The 19,639-nt window shown below is 45.3% G+C and overlaps 1 protein-coding gene across 2 annotated transcripts in view; it reads left to right on the top strand.

The window, feature by feature from the left end:
* The window catches only part of PEPD (peptidase D), a 252,054-nt gene that overhangs the window by 19,024 nt on the left and 213,391 nt on the right, over window positions 1-19,639 (top strand). For both annotated transcript variants that reach the window (XM_084812216.1, XM_084812217.1), the window contains exon 3: window positions 2,663-2,790. In XM_084812216.1, coding sequence (XP_084668342.1) covers window positions 2,663-2,790 — 128 coding nt within the window. The remainder of the gene's footprint in view (window positions 1-2,662; window positions 2,791-19,639) is intronic.

The following is a 19,639-nucleotide window of genomic DNA, read 5'->3' as shown; positions in this document are numbered from 1 at the left end:
GGGGAGTGCTTTATACACACCCTGGTGACTTGCTCTCTGCTGCCTCTTGGCGTTTTCCTCCCGCACAAGAGCAATACAGGAAGCCTGTGAAAACTCTTGCTGAGACATGCTTCTTGCAAAAAGTACCAGGTTTTATTTGGTCCTGTAGTGTGATTCCAGTAGCAGCCCCTTTTGGAACTTCAGCTAGGGCACAGTCCTATGGGTGTGTCTATCAGCCTCTGGATTCGGGGGGTCATGGCGGTCCAGTGCAGAGCGGGAGGAGCAGTGGAGGCGGTCTTCGCCTCTGCACTCCTCCCACTTTGCGTTCAGCTAGATGGGCTGTTTCACTCGTCTCGCTGCAATGGTGGGGAGGGGGAGAGAAGGAGGCTGGGGAGGCCAGAGGATTCCTTGCAAGCTGGCCTCCCCAGTCCCCTCCCCTCCCCTCCCATGGGAGTGCCCCCTGTACCTTCCCTTTGAGACTGCTTCTGTGACCTCAGAGAGGCAGCTGGCATAGTTCTGCCCATGCCAGCTGTGAGGGGGAGGGGGTGGGAAGCTTGGACGCCTGTTTCTGAGCATGGACGCTGACCTCGGGTCCAGGAATCCAGACTTCCCTATGATCCCCTAGACGCTGTCTAACCCTAATGATTAGAACTTCCTTCCCATCTGGTTTCTCCAGCACCCTGATGCAGTCAGTGTTTCCTTTTCAGCATAGCATAAATGGAAGTGTGTCCAAGGTAGCACATGGAAAGCCAGCCATCGCCAGGCTGCTCAGAGGCAGGATGTCATTGTTGCAGCTTTCCTAGTGGCCTTGTTCCTGCAGCCTAATGCAGTACAGCAGGAGCCCACGGGCCAAATGCAGCCCTCCAGGGTTTGCCCAAGATGGCCGTGTCCCTTTCCCCTGGCCAATCATTTGGTGGTTTCCTGGCTTTTATGTAGTTTTTTCCCCCCATTCTAAAAGGTTGAAAAACCTCTCCTGATGCCTTGTTACTGGCAGGAAGAGTTGCAAGCTAAAATATGCTGGCATTTTGAATATTCTAGCCTTGCCCTTTTTGCATTGGGCCCTGCCCAGCACTGGCAAGTGGCCCTCGAGAGCTTCTCTCAAATGGAATTCAGATTTAGGAGCAGTGCCCTTAAAAGTCCAGCACCACTCTCAGCTTTCCCCCAAGTTCTCCTTCACACTCCAGAGATCTGTCCTGGGGTAACCCCTTCTTATGCAACCCAGGTTATCCTCTTCAGTGCATGGGTTGTATTTTTTACCTTGCAAATCACCCTTGAATATTTCACCTTGACAAGCGGTATTAGAATACTTCAAATGAGTAATAGAAATAAATGGGGCCTCAGGGAGAAGAGGAAGAGAAGGGAGGCCTAGGATGGAGAGCTGGTTCTGGTCCAGGGGTGCCTCTCTTGGCACTCAGCAGACCTCCTGCCTCCCTTCATTTTTACTGTATTTCATAAGGTGTTTTTAATTAAGGAAAATATATATTTTTTTAAACTGGGAGGCTGGCTTGCTGCCCTCCAGTGCCATCTCGGTTTGGGTCCAGAAGAGTGGCTTTGTGTTTTGGAGCTCAGATCCCTCACCTCTGCCTTTGGACTTCGGCTGTGTTGCAACAATTCCAGGCCCAGCTAAATTCTCAACTTCCTGTCAAACAGCTGATTTTCACTGACCTGAAGTCAGCTGTAGCTCATGTCAGACTAAGGTCATTCGAGCAATCAGTCAACTCCATATTGTAAGAAGGGGGTGTGGGACCTCAGGCTCATGGACCCAATCCGATTTGCCCCATCCAGCCCTCCAGGGTTCCCCAGATACTCACGCCCCCTTTCCTCTGACCTCCAATTGCTGGGTTTTTGCTTGTTCTTTTCCCATTCTAAAAGGTTGAAATGCCTCTCTTAAAGCTCAGGCACCGGCAGTTACAGTTTTAAGCTAAAATATGCTGGTATTTTTGATATTTTGGCCCAGGTCCTTTTGCTTTTGGCCCAGCCCACTATTGGAACGCAGCCCCCAAGAGCTGCAAACTGAATTCAGCCTTTGAGAGGTTCAGCACCCCTGTTGACAGATGACATGCATGTGCGTCGTGTTGCCTGCATATCAGATGGCATGCAGATATTAAACACAGATGCATATGCAACACAAGTGGCCCACGCATCCTTTGTTCCCACTGGCCTCGCCCTGAGGATCCTTTGGCTTGTGTGCTGCGGCCCACGCCCAGTTGCACGGATCTGAGGTAGTGTCCCATCTTCTGGCATCAGTGTCTCCAGCACCAGCCGTTATATTTGTTGGCTTGGGTGAAGGTCACAACACCTTGTAACAAGTCGCCTCCCCCCTTGGGGCGAGGAGGAGCTTCCTTTAACTGCTGCAATTACTCATCCGTCTTCCACAATGGGATCAAGTTCCACTGAAATAAATCGTACACTTCCAGATAAATGTCTATATGATCATAGCGCTGAGTGTCATAATTACCGTCGGTCCCGTTTCTGTCTTGGCAAGCATATCTGTTTACTTAAATTGCCTATTTAAAACTACACCAAGATGATCTGGAAGGTGTTTTGTGTCTATTTGAAATCATTAAACCTGATTTATGTTGCCACATGTAACACTATTTTTGATACAGCTTGACAACTTCCCAAAAAATGTCGAGAGCAAAGAATCAGAACAATGACATGGCCTTTAATTCATTGATTCTAGGAATCGTACTTCCATTGGACTTTTGGAGTCACTGAGGCGGGCTGCTACGGAGCAGTTGAGGTGGACAGTGGAAACGTCATTCTCTTTATCCCGAGGCTCCCTGAAAGCTATGCAGTTTGGATGGGAAAGTAAGCTTTCTTTATTTCTTTTCTTTTTTTGACACTTCTGGAATCTTTCTTGAACGTTCTTGTGCAATACTGTTGTTAGCTACTAAAAATAAACTTACTATGTTCTGGGGATGTGGCTGGATTGTGGCTTGAAAGATAAAACAATCAGATTTGCTGTGGGAATCTCAGCTATATCCCTGCTTGGTTTCTGTAGGCAGCTGGTGGCAAATAGCTGTCCATCAGGCATACTCTAACTATCATGTTCTCTCTTTTTGGAATCAGAAATTGACTGGCAGGATTAGTATTGACCAGCTCATCTGTCAAATCTGACCACGTTCCGTCATCAAATATTCCACTCTTAATTTACTGCAATGCAGGTTGGCCAAACCAGTCATAATGATGATTAATGACATATTTAAAACTACAAATGCTAGTTGAGTTGCCTAAGCTAGGTAACATATAAAACACTGAAATGGAACAAAAAACTTTTTTTTAGTTCTAATTAGGATTTTAGAAAAGCAGTTGTGTAGAAACACCAGAATAAACTGACATCTAAAATAGGAATTCTTTTGAATATCTTCATAAACCAATAAGCAAGCACTTCAAGTGTGTGTGTGTGTGTGTGTGTGTGTGTGTTTTGCGTAAGTTACAGCATCTTCATCTGTCTTTGTTGGCAACATCCAAAGAAGGTGGAGGGATTTTTTAAAAATCAGATTTGTGGATGAGACAAAACTGGGAGGGCTAGCTAACATCCCAGAAGACAGGCATAAAATTGAAAATGACCCTGACAGAATGAGAAACTGGGCTAAAAATAACAAAATGAAATTCAGCAGACATAAATGCAGAGTTCTGCATTAGCCAAAAAAATAAATGCACAGGATGCGGGATACCTGGTGAAAAGAATCTCGGGACTGTAATCGATCCTCAGCTGAAATCAGCAGTGTGTAATTCAGCTGCAAAAAAGGCTAAGGTGATTTTAGTTTGTGTTAATGGAACCATAGTGTCCAAGTCATGTGAAATAATAGTTGCATTTGATTCTATACTAGTCATACCCACAGAGTTAATGGATGACACCTCATGATACCTTTCCATAGCCTTTCTGAGTTCTTTCCCTGAACCATTAACTCTGGAGTCTCTTCTTCTGAGGACAAGGGGTCAGAATCCTCTGAGGATAAAGATTTGGGGTCCTGGTCATAACACTGGCTTCATGTGGATGGGAACAGTAAAGGCTGTAAACAAACCTATAATAACTGCTCATAATAACAGTCTTCACAGCCATGCCCCCCAAGGAGAGTCCAGAATTGCAGGCAGCTGCCGTGATCCATATCAACAAACCAGTTCTAGGAGTTTTTGTCTGCTTGGAACAGGTATTTTGTAAAGCTAATGAGCCTACATTTTCCATTTACGATCAAGCCGCCCCAAAATACTTTACAATAACGAGCAATAGATTCTTGCTGGGAAAAGTCATTCCCCCCCAGCTACTGTGAGGATTGCAGCTAAGCGCAGAGGGAACAGGGAAATCTGGGGTGGGGCTGGTGGCAGATGTCATCCGCATCCCTGGGCGTAAACAGGTGCCACCGCTGCGCCCCCGTGAGCCCCGGCTCTGCCACGCCACTGGTCTCCCAGCCTGCTAATCTCTGCCGGCTTCGAACTGTATGGACTGCAAAGCTTTGTTCTGGTTAGGGATGTCTGCCCCTAGTGGCTGAAGGTGTTACTGCAGGCTTCAGCCGCATGGACATGTTTAAATTAATTGAAATTGGTGAATGCATTTAAAAAACAAAACAACCCCAATGTCCCCTTAGTATGCATGCCAAGTTTCAGGGGTCCAAGTTTCATGGTCCTGGCACTCTGTGGAACTCCCTCCCTAGGGATCTCCGTCATGCCCCATCTTTAATGAGCTTCTGTCGTGCATTAAAAATGTGGTTGTTCAGGCAGGCATTTGGGGTGGGTTAGGGTATTTTTTTTAAAAAAAAAATTATGGTAAAATTTTATTGTTTTAAATTGTTTTATGGTGGGTTGTACATCGCCCAGAGTGGCTGGGTGACCAGTCAGATGGGCGATTAATAAATTTAATAAATAAATAAATAAATAAATAAATATGGTGTGGACGGACAGATCGACAGGCATCCTCTTTTATTATTTTACATGGAAAGGAGCGAGTGGCTGAGGCCTGGATCTGACCCAACCGCACCTCAGCTCCCTACCACTAATGTCCCTGCCTCACTTGGCAGTGGTTGGAAATTGCATCACCATAGGGCACATCCATTGGCTGTGTGGCCAGGAATGGTGGCAGTTGCAGTCCAACGCATCTGGAGAGCACCCAGTTGGGGAAGGCTGCTCTAGCTTATGTGCCTCCCTCTCATAGACTGAGGAAGAGTCCTTGACAAGCTGACAACCCAGGGCTCAGAACAGAAGGGCTCCAAAGATATGCCGTCCCAGCCCCAGTGTTATTGAACTGCAATTCCCAGCATACTTCACTATTGACCATGCTGGTGAAGGCTGATGAGAATTGAGGGCTGATGGGAGGCTCACATATTTCCCATCCCTGTCCTACGAAGAAACCAATTTGAGAGTTGGACTTAGATGCTTTTTAAGTCTGGCGGCAAAAGCCATTATCTGCAGCATATTTACCTGATCACTTGTTTCCTTGTGGATCTGTCGAGGAAGGCCCTTTTTGAGTAAGCATCACAAATTTACACAAATTTTGAAAGGGGAGTAAGGCTTTTTTACAATGAGGAGCAGAAGGGACCTTTCCCCCTTAAGATTTTATGGATGTTTGCTGTATTATTACTCTTAAGGGGACAACAAGGAATGGATTTCTTCTTTTAAGAAGTATTGAAATTTGAGATGAAGTCTAATGTTTTTTATTAACTGAATATCATTGTCAATCATATGTCAGTGTAGCAATTTGAAATGTATACTCTTTTGCATTTTCTGAGTTGCTCTTCTGAAGAAGAGTTTTTGGCTCAAAATGCCTTGGGATTTTCCAGGAAACACTGATCTGTGCCATTTTTGGAGCGGAGTATTTTTCTGCAGTGTTCCCAGCACCCTATAGGGGAGGGGTGTTAAACCTCTTTCAGTCCAAGGGCCAAAATCCATTTCGGAGAAGATCCCAGGGGCTGCAGCCCAGTGGTAGGTGGGGCCAAAGGTCGGGGGGGCATATAGGGGTCCCCAGGCCTGAGGTTCTGCCCCCCTCCTATAAGGACATGAGTGAAAGGAGAATCTGCAATCCTTAAGCATTAAAATGTTGTGAGAGTCAGTGGCTTCTGTTCATTACCTAGAATTGTTAAAAACCTGTGTGGTAAGGTGTGTGTTTTTTTAAGATTGTGGGGCTTGCTGCAGGGAGACCTCAACATTTCCACTTCTCTCCAAGGGCAAAGTGCAAACAGGGCCTGATTTTTTAGCTTCCTGTTGCCTATAGTGGTTGGCAGCCTTATTCCCCCCCCCCCCCCCCCCCGCCGGTCGTTCTTGTGTTTGTATTTGCTTCTAAAGTCAAATTACCTCCAGCTCTTTGGGAGCTCGGACACACATTGCGCGTCATTCATTCTCTCTGAATCGTAATTATATTTATGCCGTGCCTAACAAGTTGTAAATTTTCAGCCTCTGCACCGTTTTATAATTTGGAATTGTTTCTAATTTAATATTTTTGTCTCTTTCTCGGATTGGATGGCTTCTAATTGAAGCGATTACTCTTCTTTAAATGCTAATTCCAGACCGAGGATGAAGTTGCAGCTGTTCCCACATGGCAAAGTGTGCTGGATAGACCATATGGCAGGGAGGGTTTCTATCTCTGCATGAGGAAGGTTATTGTCTTAGAGTGATTCTGTTCTGTAAAAAGAAGACACACACCTGTGTTAGCAAGGAATTGCCTCTCACTGACTCCCTCTTGTGCTTTATAACTTTCTTCAAACTGGAGTGTTGCCGAAATCCTTTATGGTACAAACCTAAGCTATACTTTTCCAGGTGGTGCTTCCTGCAGAAAATGGCAGCCTTGTATCAGAAATGCTCCCAATTTGTGACGTAGCATAAAACTGTCCCGTGGGCTGATGTCAGCGTAATGTTTTTCGTTCCCCTGCCGTCCTTCTAGCGGCAGTCAATGTGGGGAGTGGGGAAACTTTACATATTTCAGTTTACGTATTTCAGTATCCTGATATTATGTGTGTTCCCCACCCTTGCTCCATGTGAGGGGTGGGCAACTCCAGATGTTTTGGCCTACAGCTTCCATCAGCCAGCATAGTTAATAGCGAGGGGTGATGGGAATTGTAGGCCACAATATCTGGAGAGCTGCATGTTGCCCACCCCTGCTCTATGCAATTCTCTGGCAAGGTCCGGGAAATTCAGAATGTCGGAACTTTTGTAAGTTTTAACTGTTACGTAGTGGAGGGGAAAGGGCTGAACTAGGCTGCCAATTTTGGCTGTGGCCCAGGGTGGTCATTGTAATGTGTAGCTGTTCCCTGAGCTTGAGCAGTGGGAGTCCTTTTCAGAGAGCTGGCGGATGTGTTAGCTCTTCCGCACACCCTACTGCTCCTCAGCTTGCTGAGATTTAATCCTGCCAACCTTGCTTGGAAAATAGGTTTGGATCTCTTCCCAAACTGGGTAACACTGGAGGCCCTATGACAGTCTTCCCCGACTTGGTGCCCTCCAAATGTGTTGGACTGCAACTGCTAGTATCCCCAAGCCAGCTGGCTGCCCCGTGAGCTCTTCTTCATTTGCCTTGCACTGGAGTTCCCAGTCAGATTTGAATTCAGCAGCTCTTCATTAGGTCTTTGGTTTTGGCCTGTACCAACATTCAGTAAGGCCTGATATATGACCCTGAGAGCTGGTGATTCTGTCAGATCCCAATCAAATTAGATTCTTTTGGATTACCAAGATGAAACAAAGCCTCTTGTGCAAAAGGATGACGGTTTATTGATAGAAAATGGATGTAGAATAAATATGCAAAGAAAGCTCACACCTCTCCTCAGCCAATGAAGCTGTCACAGCTGGGCGTCTATCTGGGCCCCCAAGATAGATGAGAAGTCATTCCTAGAGGCACAAGTTTCTCCAGGCTGGCAGTGGGCTTTCTCCCATGGAGCGAGACCAGAGACCAAAACTAGCCTGCTTGATTTTATAAGTTTCTCTCTCTAAGCTCAGGAGCTGACAAGGAGAAGGGGAGCTTTCCTTCCCATGGGAAGTGAAACTTATCTTCTAGGTTGACATTTATTTATTTATTTATTTATTATTAAATTTATTAATCGCCCATCTGGCTGGTCATCCAGTTAACCAAAACAGCTTCACGGTGAAGCTGTGAATTACTACCTGTGTGATGAAAGGGCCTCATTAACTATAAAGCTGCTACTTAGGCCAAACTACACAGGTCTGTAGGTAGCTACCAACAGCATATAGGAATGCTGTGAATTCCACCTTATTGCTCACCAACAAACTCAATACAGCAGGCATAATATTTAAAAGTTCCTTATCACAAGCAGAGTCTGCATGCCAGAGTTGTGTGTCTGTGCTAGCAGAGACTCTGGAGTGTTTTTCAGACTTTCTACCTTCTGGGAATCCTTCTACATCTATTTTTTTCTTCCATGGACTAGCAATGTGAACCTGTGCCCAACTTTTGTGATGTCCTCTGTGTGCAGCTGCCCTTGAAGACGATTCAGACTTTTAGCTAGAGAAAAAAAATGCTGTATGTGCCTCCTTGAGGATATTTTTTAAAAATTTCAATTGCAGTTATAAGAAAACAAAATTGGGACACACACACACACACACACACACACACACACCAAACATCAACACTAATAAAAAACAAAACAAAAAAGTATGCCCATTCACAATAACGATTCAAAACGCTGTTAATTTTCTAAAAAGAGAAAAAAAGACGCAACACTTCTGTTTTAACTACATAAGTTAATATAAGCCACCTGTATATCTAAATAATCATCCAGACAAAATTGATGGCTGTAGGAGATATGTTCAAATGCAGCACGAGTAATAAGATCTTCAGACCACTGAATGATAGGTGGTGGATGCTTATCTTTTCAGGCTTGAAGTATGAGTCTCTTTGCAACCGTAAGGGCTCTCAAAGTCCACGTCTGCTGTCCATCTGTTAATCCTTACATCACAGGAATATAATTTAAAAGTGTATGAATATCTGCAATTATCAGAGACTTTTCAAGAACAAAACTTACGTGCACGTAATTCCAGCCGGAAAGAAACAATCTGCCCACATCATATGTCTCAGCAACATGTTGTCCGCATTATATTGCTAGTGTCTAGCAGAGCTAGCTATCTTCTTCTTAACAAACCTCTGTATTGTCCAGGATACACAAAGCATAGGTTTTTTTTGTTAAATCAGCCTCAATTTTCAGTCTACAGAAATAGTACATATGGAAACTAAGACAACTTTCCATTGATTAGACACTCAAGAACAGGGGTCCCCAGCCCCCAGGCCATGGACCGGTACCAGTCCATGGCCTGTTAGCAACCGGGCTGCAGGGGTGTGCGAAACCCCCTCACCTTTTGTCCGCGGGGGTCCGCAGGGGGGGAGGCGATCTGTCCCCCCCCCCCCGGAATCCTCACCGGCCCTGGCTGGCTCCGCTCTGCAGCAAGTCCACAGAGCTGCCGGCCAGCTCTGGCCACTGGCGGACTTCTGGCCACTGGGACATTTGCGTCCCAGCAGCTGGAAGTCCGCCAGCGAAACCCCCCCTCCCAATGGAAAAATTCTCTTCCACAAGACCGGTCCCTGGCACAAAAAGGTTGGGGACCGCTGCTCTAGAACATTCCAGTTCCCTATTCCATTCCTCTCTAACATACCGAACATCCACTTTATTACATTCCAAAACAGCTATTGTAGGCTTAGCTTTCTTTAAAGAACCAATTAATTCCTCCAACAGTACCGGAAGTGCTGAGCAGTCATTGCTGATGGCATCAAAAGCGGCTATACTTGAATATAGTGCCACCCAGCACTAGATGGTAAACAATCTCTAAGCTGCAATACTGAAAATGGTAAAAATTCGTTGTCTGATCCTGTTTACTGATCTAGAGTATAAATTCCGCTATCAACCCAGTTCCTCCACAAGAAGGGCTGTGTCTCTATTTTTAAATCAGGATTCCCCTATAAAGTTCATTTAGCATGAGGATGTGCATCAAACGGCAGCGGATAAAACAGATATGCCATGTCTCTCTAGCTGCTGAAATGGTAGGTGGACCCATTCCTTTCTTTTTAATCCCAATGCCATCTGGCCGAAAAGAGGTGTCAAATAAGTTGACTCCAAAAGAACCCATGGAGGAGTATTAAAGGAAAAAAGATATCTTTGAGCCATGGGTACGCGATAACAAAAAAGTCTTAAGATATAAACTAAGATATGGAAAATTAAATCCTCCCTTCCTAATTGGCAACTACATGCTCTTAAGCAAAAACTGGGGCCTCATTCCCCCCACAATAAGCTGCCTAAATGCTGCATAGAGTTTTTGAAAATACCTTTGGGGAATATATAAAGGAATATTATGCAATACATAAATTAGCCATGATAAGTCATTCCTCTTACGTATATTAACTTTACCCCAAGTACTTAAATTAAGTGATGCCCATCTTTCCAAATCAAGAGATTTCCACCAGCAGTGCATTTAAATTCAGTTTAATCTTTTGAGAAATATCTCTTGGCACTTTTTACCAAGATACATTCTAACTTCTAGGCACCACAGAATTGCTTTTTAGTAACTACATTGGGTAACATAATACTACCTACTGGCATTAATTCAGATTTTGACCAATTGATAGTACAACCTGAAATCATACCAAAGATATTGATTAATCTTATTAATTTTGGTATGGAAGAGTTTAACCTGCTGATAAATAACAATACATCATCTGTGTATAAAGCCATTTTATGTTGTGGATATGATGGGCAGTGAATATGTTCAGCTGGTCTTGTTCCTGTTGTACTGGCTATCAGTGTGCTTGTGGGGTCAATTTATGCTTACCTATAAAGCCCTACACAGCCTGGGTCTCACATTTTGGGGAATGGCTTCGCTTATATTGTTCTCCTGCATCAGCTCTGATACTGTGCTGCCCTGTGGTCCTTTAAGGCTCTCCGGGGAAGCTGGTAACAAGTTCGAAGCAGGAAGACAGATCAAGGCATGATGAAAGTAGGATCTGATAGCTCCGAGGGGTCTTGCTGGCTGGAACTCTCTCCTACTTGGAAAGTAAGAGGATGTTGTCACAGCAGGGAACTAAAGACAGCTGAAGCCTTATGTAGACTGACCAGATGTGTAGTGTGGTCAGCTCCACCCCTCCTGGAGTAGATGTTGTTGTTCAGTCGTTCATTCATGTCCGACTCTTCGTGACCCCATGGACCATAGCACGCCAGGCCTTCCTGTCCTGCGCTCTCTCCCGGAGCGTGCTCAAGTTCATATTCATTGCATCGGTGATGCTATGTAGCCATCTCATCCTCTGCCGTCCCCTTCTCCTTTTGCCTTCAGTCTTTCCCAGCATCAGGGTCTTTTCCAGAGAGTTTTCTCTTAGCATTAGGTGGCCAAACTATTTGAGCTTCAGCTTCAGTATCTGTCCTTCCAATGAGCACTCAGGGTTGATTTCCTTTAGGATTGACTGATTGGACCTCCTTGCAGTCCAGGGGACTCATAAGAGTCTTCTCCAGCACCACAGTTCGAAAGCATCAATTCTTCGGCGCTCAGCCTTCCTTACAGTCCAGCTCTCACAGCCATACGTTACTACTGGGAAAACCATAGCTTTGATTAGACGGACCTTTGTCGGCAAGGTGATGTCTCTGCTTCTTACTATGCTGTCTAGGTTTGCCATAGCTTTCCTCCCAAGGAGCAAGCGTCTTTTAATTTCATGGCTACAGTCACCGTCTGCGGTGATCTTGGAGCCCAAGAAAATAAAATCTGTCACTGCTTCCATTTCTTCCCCTTCTATACACCAGGAAGTGATGGCGCCAGATGCCATGATCTTAGTTTTTTTAATGTTGAATTTCAAACCAGCTCTTGCACTCTCCTCTTTCACCCTCAACAAGAGGCTCCTTAGATCCTCTTCGCTTTCTGCCATTAGGGTGGTATCATCTGCATATCTGAGGTTGTTGATAATTCTCCCAGCAATCTTAATTCCGACCTGTGATTCATCCAACCCGGCGTTTCTCTTGCTTTCTCCATGATGCAGCGAACGTTGGCGATTTGATCTCTAGTTCCTCTGCCTCTTTGAAACCCAGCTTGTACTTCCGGTAGTTCTCGGTTCGCATACTGCTGAAGCCTAGCTTGTAGGATTTTGAGCATCACCTTGCTGGCATGTGAAATGAGCGCAATTGTGCGGTAGTTTGAACACTCTTTGGCGTTGCCCTTCTTTGGAACTGGAATGTAAACTGACCTTTTCCAGTCTTGCGGCCACTGTTGAGTGTTCCAAATTTGTTGGCATATTGAGTGCAGCACTTTAACAGCATCATCTTTTAGGATTTTAAATAGCTCAGCTGGAATACTGTCATCTCCGCTAGCTTTGTTGTTACTAATGCTTCCTAAGGCCCACTTGACTTCACTCTCGAGGAAGTCCGGCTCAAGTTCCGTGACCGCACTATCATGGCTATCAGGGACATTCAGATCTTTCCTGTATAGTTCTTCTGTGCATTCTTTCCACCTCTTCTTAATCTCATCTGCTTCTGTTAGGTCCCTGCCTTCTTTGTCCTTTATCATGCCCGTCTTTGCACAGAACGTTCCCTTGAGATCTCCAATTTTCTTGAAGAGATCTCTAGTCTTTCCCATTCTGTTGTTTTCCTCGATTTCTTTGCATTGTTCATTTAAGAAGGCCTTCTTGTCTCTCCTTGCTATTCTCTGGAACTCTGCATTCAGTTGGATATATCTTCCCCTTTCTCCCTTGCTTTTCGCTTCCCTTCTTTCCTCAGCTACTTGTAAAGCCTCCTCAGACAGCCACTTGGCTTTCTTGCATTTCTTTTTCTTTGGGATAGATTGAGTTGCTGCCTCCTGAACAATGTTACGGACCTCCGTCCATAGTTCCTCAGGCACTCTGTCTATCAGGTCTAATCCCTGAAATCTATTCGTCACCTCCACTGTATATTCATCAGGGATATGATTTAGGTCATACCTGAATGGTTTAGTGGTTTTCCCTACGTTCCTCAATTTAAGCCGAAATTTTGCAAGAAGAAGCTCATGATCTGAGCCACAGTCAGCTCCAGGTCTTGTTTTGACTGACTGTATGGAGCTTCTCCATCTTCGGCTGCAAAGGACATAATCAATCTGATTTCGATATTGACCATCTGGTGATGTCCATGTGTAGAGTCCCCCCTTGTGCTGTTGGAAAAGAGTGTTTGCTATGATCAGCATGTTCTCTTGGCAAAACTCTATTAGCTTTTGTCCTGCTTCATTTTGTACACCAAGGCCATGCTTGCCTGTTATCCCGGTGATTTCTTGACTTCCTACTTTAGCATTCCAATCCCCTAGGATGAAGAGGACATCTTTTTTTGGTGTTAGTTCTAGAAGGTGCTGTAGGTCTTCATAGAACCGATCATCCTCAGCTTCTTCGGCCTCAGTGGTTGGGGCATAGACTTGAATTACTGTGATGTTGAATGGCTTGCCTTGGATTCGTACTGAGATCGTTCTATCATTTTTGAGATTGTACCCCAGTACTGCTTTTCCCACCCTTTTGTTGACTATGAGTGCTACTCCATTTCTTCTAAGGGATTCTTGCCCACAGTAGTAGATATGATGGTCACCTGAATTAAATTCGCCCATGCCTGTCCATTTCAGTTCACTGATTCCCAAGATGTCGATGTTCAGTCTTGCCATCTCATGTTTGACCACCTCCAGCTTACCTCGATTCATTGATCTTACATTCCAGGTTCCTAAACAATATTGTTCTTTACAGCATCGGATTTTCTTTTCACCACCAGACACATCCACAGCTGAGTGTCCTTTCAGCTTTGGCCCAGCCGCTTCACTCTTTCTGGCGCTACTTGGAAATCCCCTCTGCTCTTCCCCAGTAGTATATTGGACACCTTCCGACCTGAGGGGCTCATCTTCCGGCATCATCTCTTTTAGCCTTGTGATACGTTCCATGGGGTTTTCTTGGCAAGAATACTGGAGTGGGTTGCCATTTCCTTCTCCAGTAGACCACATTTTGTCAGAACTCTCCGCCATGACCTGTCCGTCTTGGGTGGCCTTGCACGGCATAGCTTATGGCTTCACTGAGTTACGCAAGCCCCTTCGCCACAACAAGGCAGTGATCCATGAAGGGATCCATGATCATCTACTCCATGATGGGAGTAGATGACTGGACTATTAAAGGGCACTTGCCTGATTTTGTAGCCTGAGGCTTCTGCAAGTCTGGGAAGATGGAAGTTCTGTTGGAGACTCATCCTCTGAACCAGAGGACGGTTCAGGGTTGTGTATTCTGGGATGGAGGGCCCTGAATGGAGGGCCCAGAATAAGGCACTGACTGCCCTACCCCTGTGCCTCATCTTCATCAGAATCCTTTTCTGCACACTGGAAGGTCTTAGAGAATTGGAGGTCATGACAGATGTCATTCTCTGGTCCTACTTTGAATGCTAATCTTAAGTGAGGCAAGAACGTCGTGGTGAAAAGTGGAGCCTTTACACCATTTGCCTTAAGGTTGCGGAATGAAATTTTTCCCCTCTGGAAAAAGACGACTTTTTTTCGTTTGGTCTTCAGTTTAGCTCTCTAGTTTGTTGTTCTTCATGGTCTTTTTTTGAATTTTTTTATCTTTTTGTTTGCTGTTTTGAGCATGTGGAAAGGCAGCTAACAAGTTAATTAGTAAATAACGAGCAGTGGGCAAGCTTCTCTGTCATTATTTACCTTGTCATTGCGGGACCGCTGATAAGCTTCTGGAGAGCCCCTGAATTTCCCCAAACACAGCTTGAAAAACTCACTCATACTCACTCATTTACAAATTGTATGCATTGTGGCTTTACTCCAAAGTAGAACTCAGTGCAATGCACAGCTGTACAAACCTAAAACAGCCATACTGCCTGAATAAAACCATAATAGAACTTCAAGCAAGACTAAAACAACCATGTACAATTTTAAAATACACAGTGAAAAAAGGGCATCAATCTGTAAATGGCTAGATGAATGTGACAGATTTCAGGTGGTGGAAGGAAAATGTACAAAATAAGAATAATAATGTTTCACATTTCTATAACACTTAGAAATCCTTGTATCAATCTTGTTTATGGTATTTAATTCCATATTGCGAGGGGGGAGGCTGAGATGCAGTGTTCAGCATGCAGCGTAAAGAGGCCGTATCTGCATAACAGATGTATGCGTGTAGGGGGCCTGCACGTGAAGGGGAATCCTACATGCATACATCTATTACGCAGACTCCCTTTGTGTGGAACTATCCAGTGTGTGTACGCTTGTGTATGCATAGAGCTCCTTCACAGTGATATAGAACATTTGGCTGGTGTACGCGTCGGGGGGGGGGGGGTCTGGCAGGTGCTATACTGTATTACCCCTGTAGTAGGCTTCGAACTCTTAATTTAGAGGTGCCAAGATAGTGATAAATCAGATCCAGGTTTACTTACAAGGAGATACTTTATTGAGTAACGTACAGCACACAGGCGTACCCAATGGTTGGATCAGACAGCTTCTCTGAACCCAGAGCCATGGGGTACAATGGGTTTTATACCATACATGTTAGCAACGAGGCACCATGACAGCAGCAAGCGCCCCCTAGCGCTCATTCCCAGCATAGACTAACTGGGCCTGGTTCTCAGCACAGCCATCTGCAGCCCAGCATAAACACATAGCTTCACTTCCCAGGCACATCTAGATAAAACACCCTCTAGCTCATTAGTATGGAATGTGCTGGGTCATGCCATCATCGGCCTTTGACTCATCTTCACATGCTCAGAGGCTTACTAGCAAGGAAATTGCACCCATAATGAACATAAGCAAGCATTATGGATCTCTAGGCCCCTCTAACACTATTGGTGACTTAGTTACGCTCCTAGGGCCAATACATATACCTCTCCCCTTGTGCACTTGTGAGAGTGGTTGCGTGACCCCCCCTCTTGTGACTTGCCTGATGCCACAGCCTCCCAGTTCATACCTCATATTTTTAGGCTCAATTCAGGCCTCAAGCCAAACCATATGATTTTGGAATTGGCAAACCATGGTTTGCAATTAGCCAGCAAACCCAATCTCTGTAACCATGATTTGGAATGGGTTTGCAAACCGTAGGTTGTGCTTACTGTGGCTTGGCATGATGTCTGAATTGATGGATTGAAGTTACAGCCATTGCTCCACCGCCAGAGTCTGCTGCATTGAAGAGAGAGTCGTGCATGTAGGAACTTGGGTAGCTGAGAGGATGAAAACTGAAAATCCGACAAAGCAGCTCTAAACTGTGATTTGCCTGTTGTATGTTCGGAGGCTCAAACCATGGTTTGGGTTCTAAGTTATGACTGTGCAGACTATGGTTTGATATACCTGAGTTGAGTTTTAGCCACTACTCCAGGGGTGTCGAATCTCTTTCAGATAAGGACCGAATTCAGTTTTGGAAAAGGATTTGGATAAATTCCATTGGTGGGGTGGGCCTGAAGGTAAAAGGGGCAAGGCCAAAAATGCCAACATATATGAGCTCAAAGCTTCTTGTCAGTAACTAAGCTGTAGGAGAAGCATTTAAACCTTTTAGAATAAGGCAGGGCAGGGGGAAGGATGCCCAAAATCTGGGAAACCACCAAACAATTGGTGGTAGGGGAAACTGAGTGGACCAGATTTGGCCCCCGGGCCTGAGGTTCAGCATCCCCGCGCTACACTCTACCTCCGAAGAGGGCGCCACTGCAGGAAAAATGCTGCTCTGTGCCCCAGCAGTTCTTGCCACAGTAGAAAGGACTTGAAGCATGAATGTCTCACGAATTTTGACTCTTGCTTATTTAGATACATTGTGTTCTTAGACACTTTAAAGTGTTCCTTCAAGTTGTTTAACACCCTCTTAACTTGTGCTTTTATGTGTAATCCTTTAATGTATCAGAAGCAATAAAAACTCCCATCTTGCTATAGAGTTTATGCAGAGTGAGCTGTTTATTCAAATATTGCTTCATGGCCAGCAGGGGTGTTAAATTTTTCTTTCTCCTACCGCACTCTCTGCTGCTTCCGAAAACCAGTTATCTGTATTAAAATAGAACTTGCTTACAGATGGACCTGGTGCTAGATTACAAATTCGATTAGGAGTATTGCAATTATCTTCTCCTCACCAGCTGCATTCCATTTCTTTTTGGTGATCATTTTGTCTCCAAGCCAGTAGACTTTCAGAAGATTAATGCAATATGAAATAATTATTGAAACAATAATACCTGTGAAAAGGGGCACATATTGTGAGTCATGCTGACAACTGAAAGTGGGATGTAGGAACAGGAGAGAAATGCAACCTCGCCTGATGAAGAGGTTGCTTCAGTTAATGCATTCTGCCACCTTGATCCAGAAATTAATGCCCACACTAATGGTCCAGTGGTAATTTCAGGCGTATAATCCGATCTGTACATGGAAAAGAATGCCCACATGCATTCATCTAGTTTGGATGTAAAACTAATGTGACCATCTTTGGCGCAGCTGCAAGGAGGTGATATTAAAGATTTGTAAACAATGAGATCAGAAGGAACTGAAATGCAAAAAATAGGGACAGTGATAATTACCTTAACAGTTGCCATTCACAAAATGTTGTTGGGTGTAGCAAAAAATGTTGTTGGGTGTACATCAGCATGGTTAGAGTATTAGACAGGTACTTGGGAGACCAGGGTTCTAGTCCCTACTTGGCCATGAAGCTCAGTGGGTGACTTTGGACCAGTCACTGACTCTCAGCCTAACCAACCTCACAGGGTTGTTGTGAGGAGAAAACGGAGAGGCAGAGGATCATGTACATGGCCTCGGTTTCCTTGCAAGAAGAAAAAAGGCAGGATATAAATATTTATTTATTTATTTCATTTCTATACCGCCCAATAGCCGAAGCTGTCTGGGCGGTTCACAAAAATTAAAACCAAACAACACACAATAAAACAATTTAAAATATATAGAACATTAAAGCCACAATATAACAATGCAACCACAATAAAACCTAGCAGCAGTGCAGGAGTTTAAAATACAGATTTAAAACAGCAAAGCTAAAAGTTCAGAAAGCTAAAATGCTAAAATGCCTGGGAGAATAAAAAGGTCTTCACCTGGCGCTGAAAGGAATACAGTGTAGGTGCCAGGCGAACCTTGCTAGGAAGCTCATTCCAGAGCCGGGGTGCCACAGCAGAAAAAGCCCTCCTCCTAGTAGCCACCCGCCTCACTTCCTTTGGCAGGGGCTCACGGAGGAGGGCCGCTGACGATGATCTTAAGATCCGGGCAGGCACATATGGGGGAGGCAATCCTTCAGATAACCTGGCCCCAAGCCGTTAAGGGCTTTAAATGTTAATACCAGCACTTTGAATCGGGCCTGGAAATGGACTGGCAGCCAGTGCAGCTGGAAAAGTACTGGCGTAATATGAGCTCGCAGGCCAGTCCCTGTTAACAATCTTGCTGCCCTATTTTGGACCAGCTGAAGTTTCCGGACCGTTTTCAAAGGCAGCCCCACGTATAACGCATTGCAGTAATCCAGACGAGAAGTTATCAGAGCATGGATCGCTGTAGCTAGGCTATCTCTGTCCAGATAAGGGCGTAGTTGGTATACCAGCCTAAGCTGATAAAAAGTGCTCCGTGCCACTGAGTTCATCTGTGCCTCAAGTGACAGTTCTGGGTCCAAGAGCACCCCCAAACTACGCACCTGATCCTTTAGGGGGAGTGCAGCCCCCTCCAGAACAGGTTGAATATCACCTAGCCGGGCAGACGAACCACCCACTAACAGTACCTCTGTCTTGTCTGGATTGAGTTTCAGTTTATTGGCCCTCATCCAGTCCATTACCGTGCCCAGGCCCTGATTCAGAACAGCCACTGCCTCACCTGGTTTTGATGAGAAAGAGAGGTAGAGCTGGGTGTCATCCGCATATTGATGGCACCTCAGCCCACACCTCCGGATAACCTCCCCCAGCGGTTTCATGTAGATGTTAAACAGCATGGGGGATAAAATAGAGCCCTGTGGAACCCCATAGCACAATTGCCATGGCACAGAGCAATAATCCCCCAGTACCACCTTCTGGATTCGGCCATCCAAGTAGGAGTGGAACCACTGTAGTGCAGTGCCTCCAACTCCCAACCCAGACAACCTATCCAGAAGGATACCATGGTCGATGGTATCGAAAGCCGCTGAGAGGTCCAGAAGAATCAACAGGGTCGCACTACCCCTGTCCCTCTCCTGGCAGAGGTCATCCCACAGGGCGACCAAGGCAGTTTCCGTTCCAAAACCAGGCCTGAAGGCCGATTGAAATGGATCTAGATAATCCGTTTCATTCAACAGTGCCTGGAGCTGTCCTACAACCACTCGCTCAAGCACCTTGCCCAGGAAGGGGATGTTGGCCACTGGCCTATAATTGTTAACATCCTCTGGGTCCAGTTTAGGCTTTTTCAGGAGTGGTCTAATTACTGCCTCTTTTAAAGCAGCAGGCACCACTCCCTCTCTCAAGGAGGAATTTACAACCTCCTGGACCCAGCCGGACATCCCCTCCTTGTTTGATTTAATAAGCCATGAAGGGCAAGGGTCAAGCACACAAGTGGTTGATTGAACTTGGCCAAGCACCTTGTCCACATCCTCAGGCCTCAGTAACTGAAACTCATCCAATAAAACTGGACCAGACGGTGCTCTGAACGCCTCTACCAATGGAACTGCATTAATGGTGGTGTCCAATTCATGACGAATCTGAGCGACTTTATCCTCAAAGTGCTGTGCAAACTTGTCACAGCGTGCTACCGAGGGTTCCACCATCTCTCTCCC

This window comes from Heloderma suspectum, chromosome 8 (assembly GCF_057233095.1).
Source record: "Heloderma suspectum isolate Gila_16-S chromosome 8, 16-S_ref, whole genome shotgun sequence".
NCBI classification, from domain to species: Eukaryota; Metazoa; Chordata; class Lepidosauria; order Squamata; family Helodermatidae; genus Heloderma; species Heloderma suspectum.
Note: the sequence above shows the minus strand (reverse complement) of the source record. Positions and strands in the feature narration are given on the sequence as shown.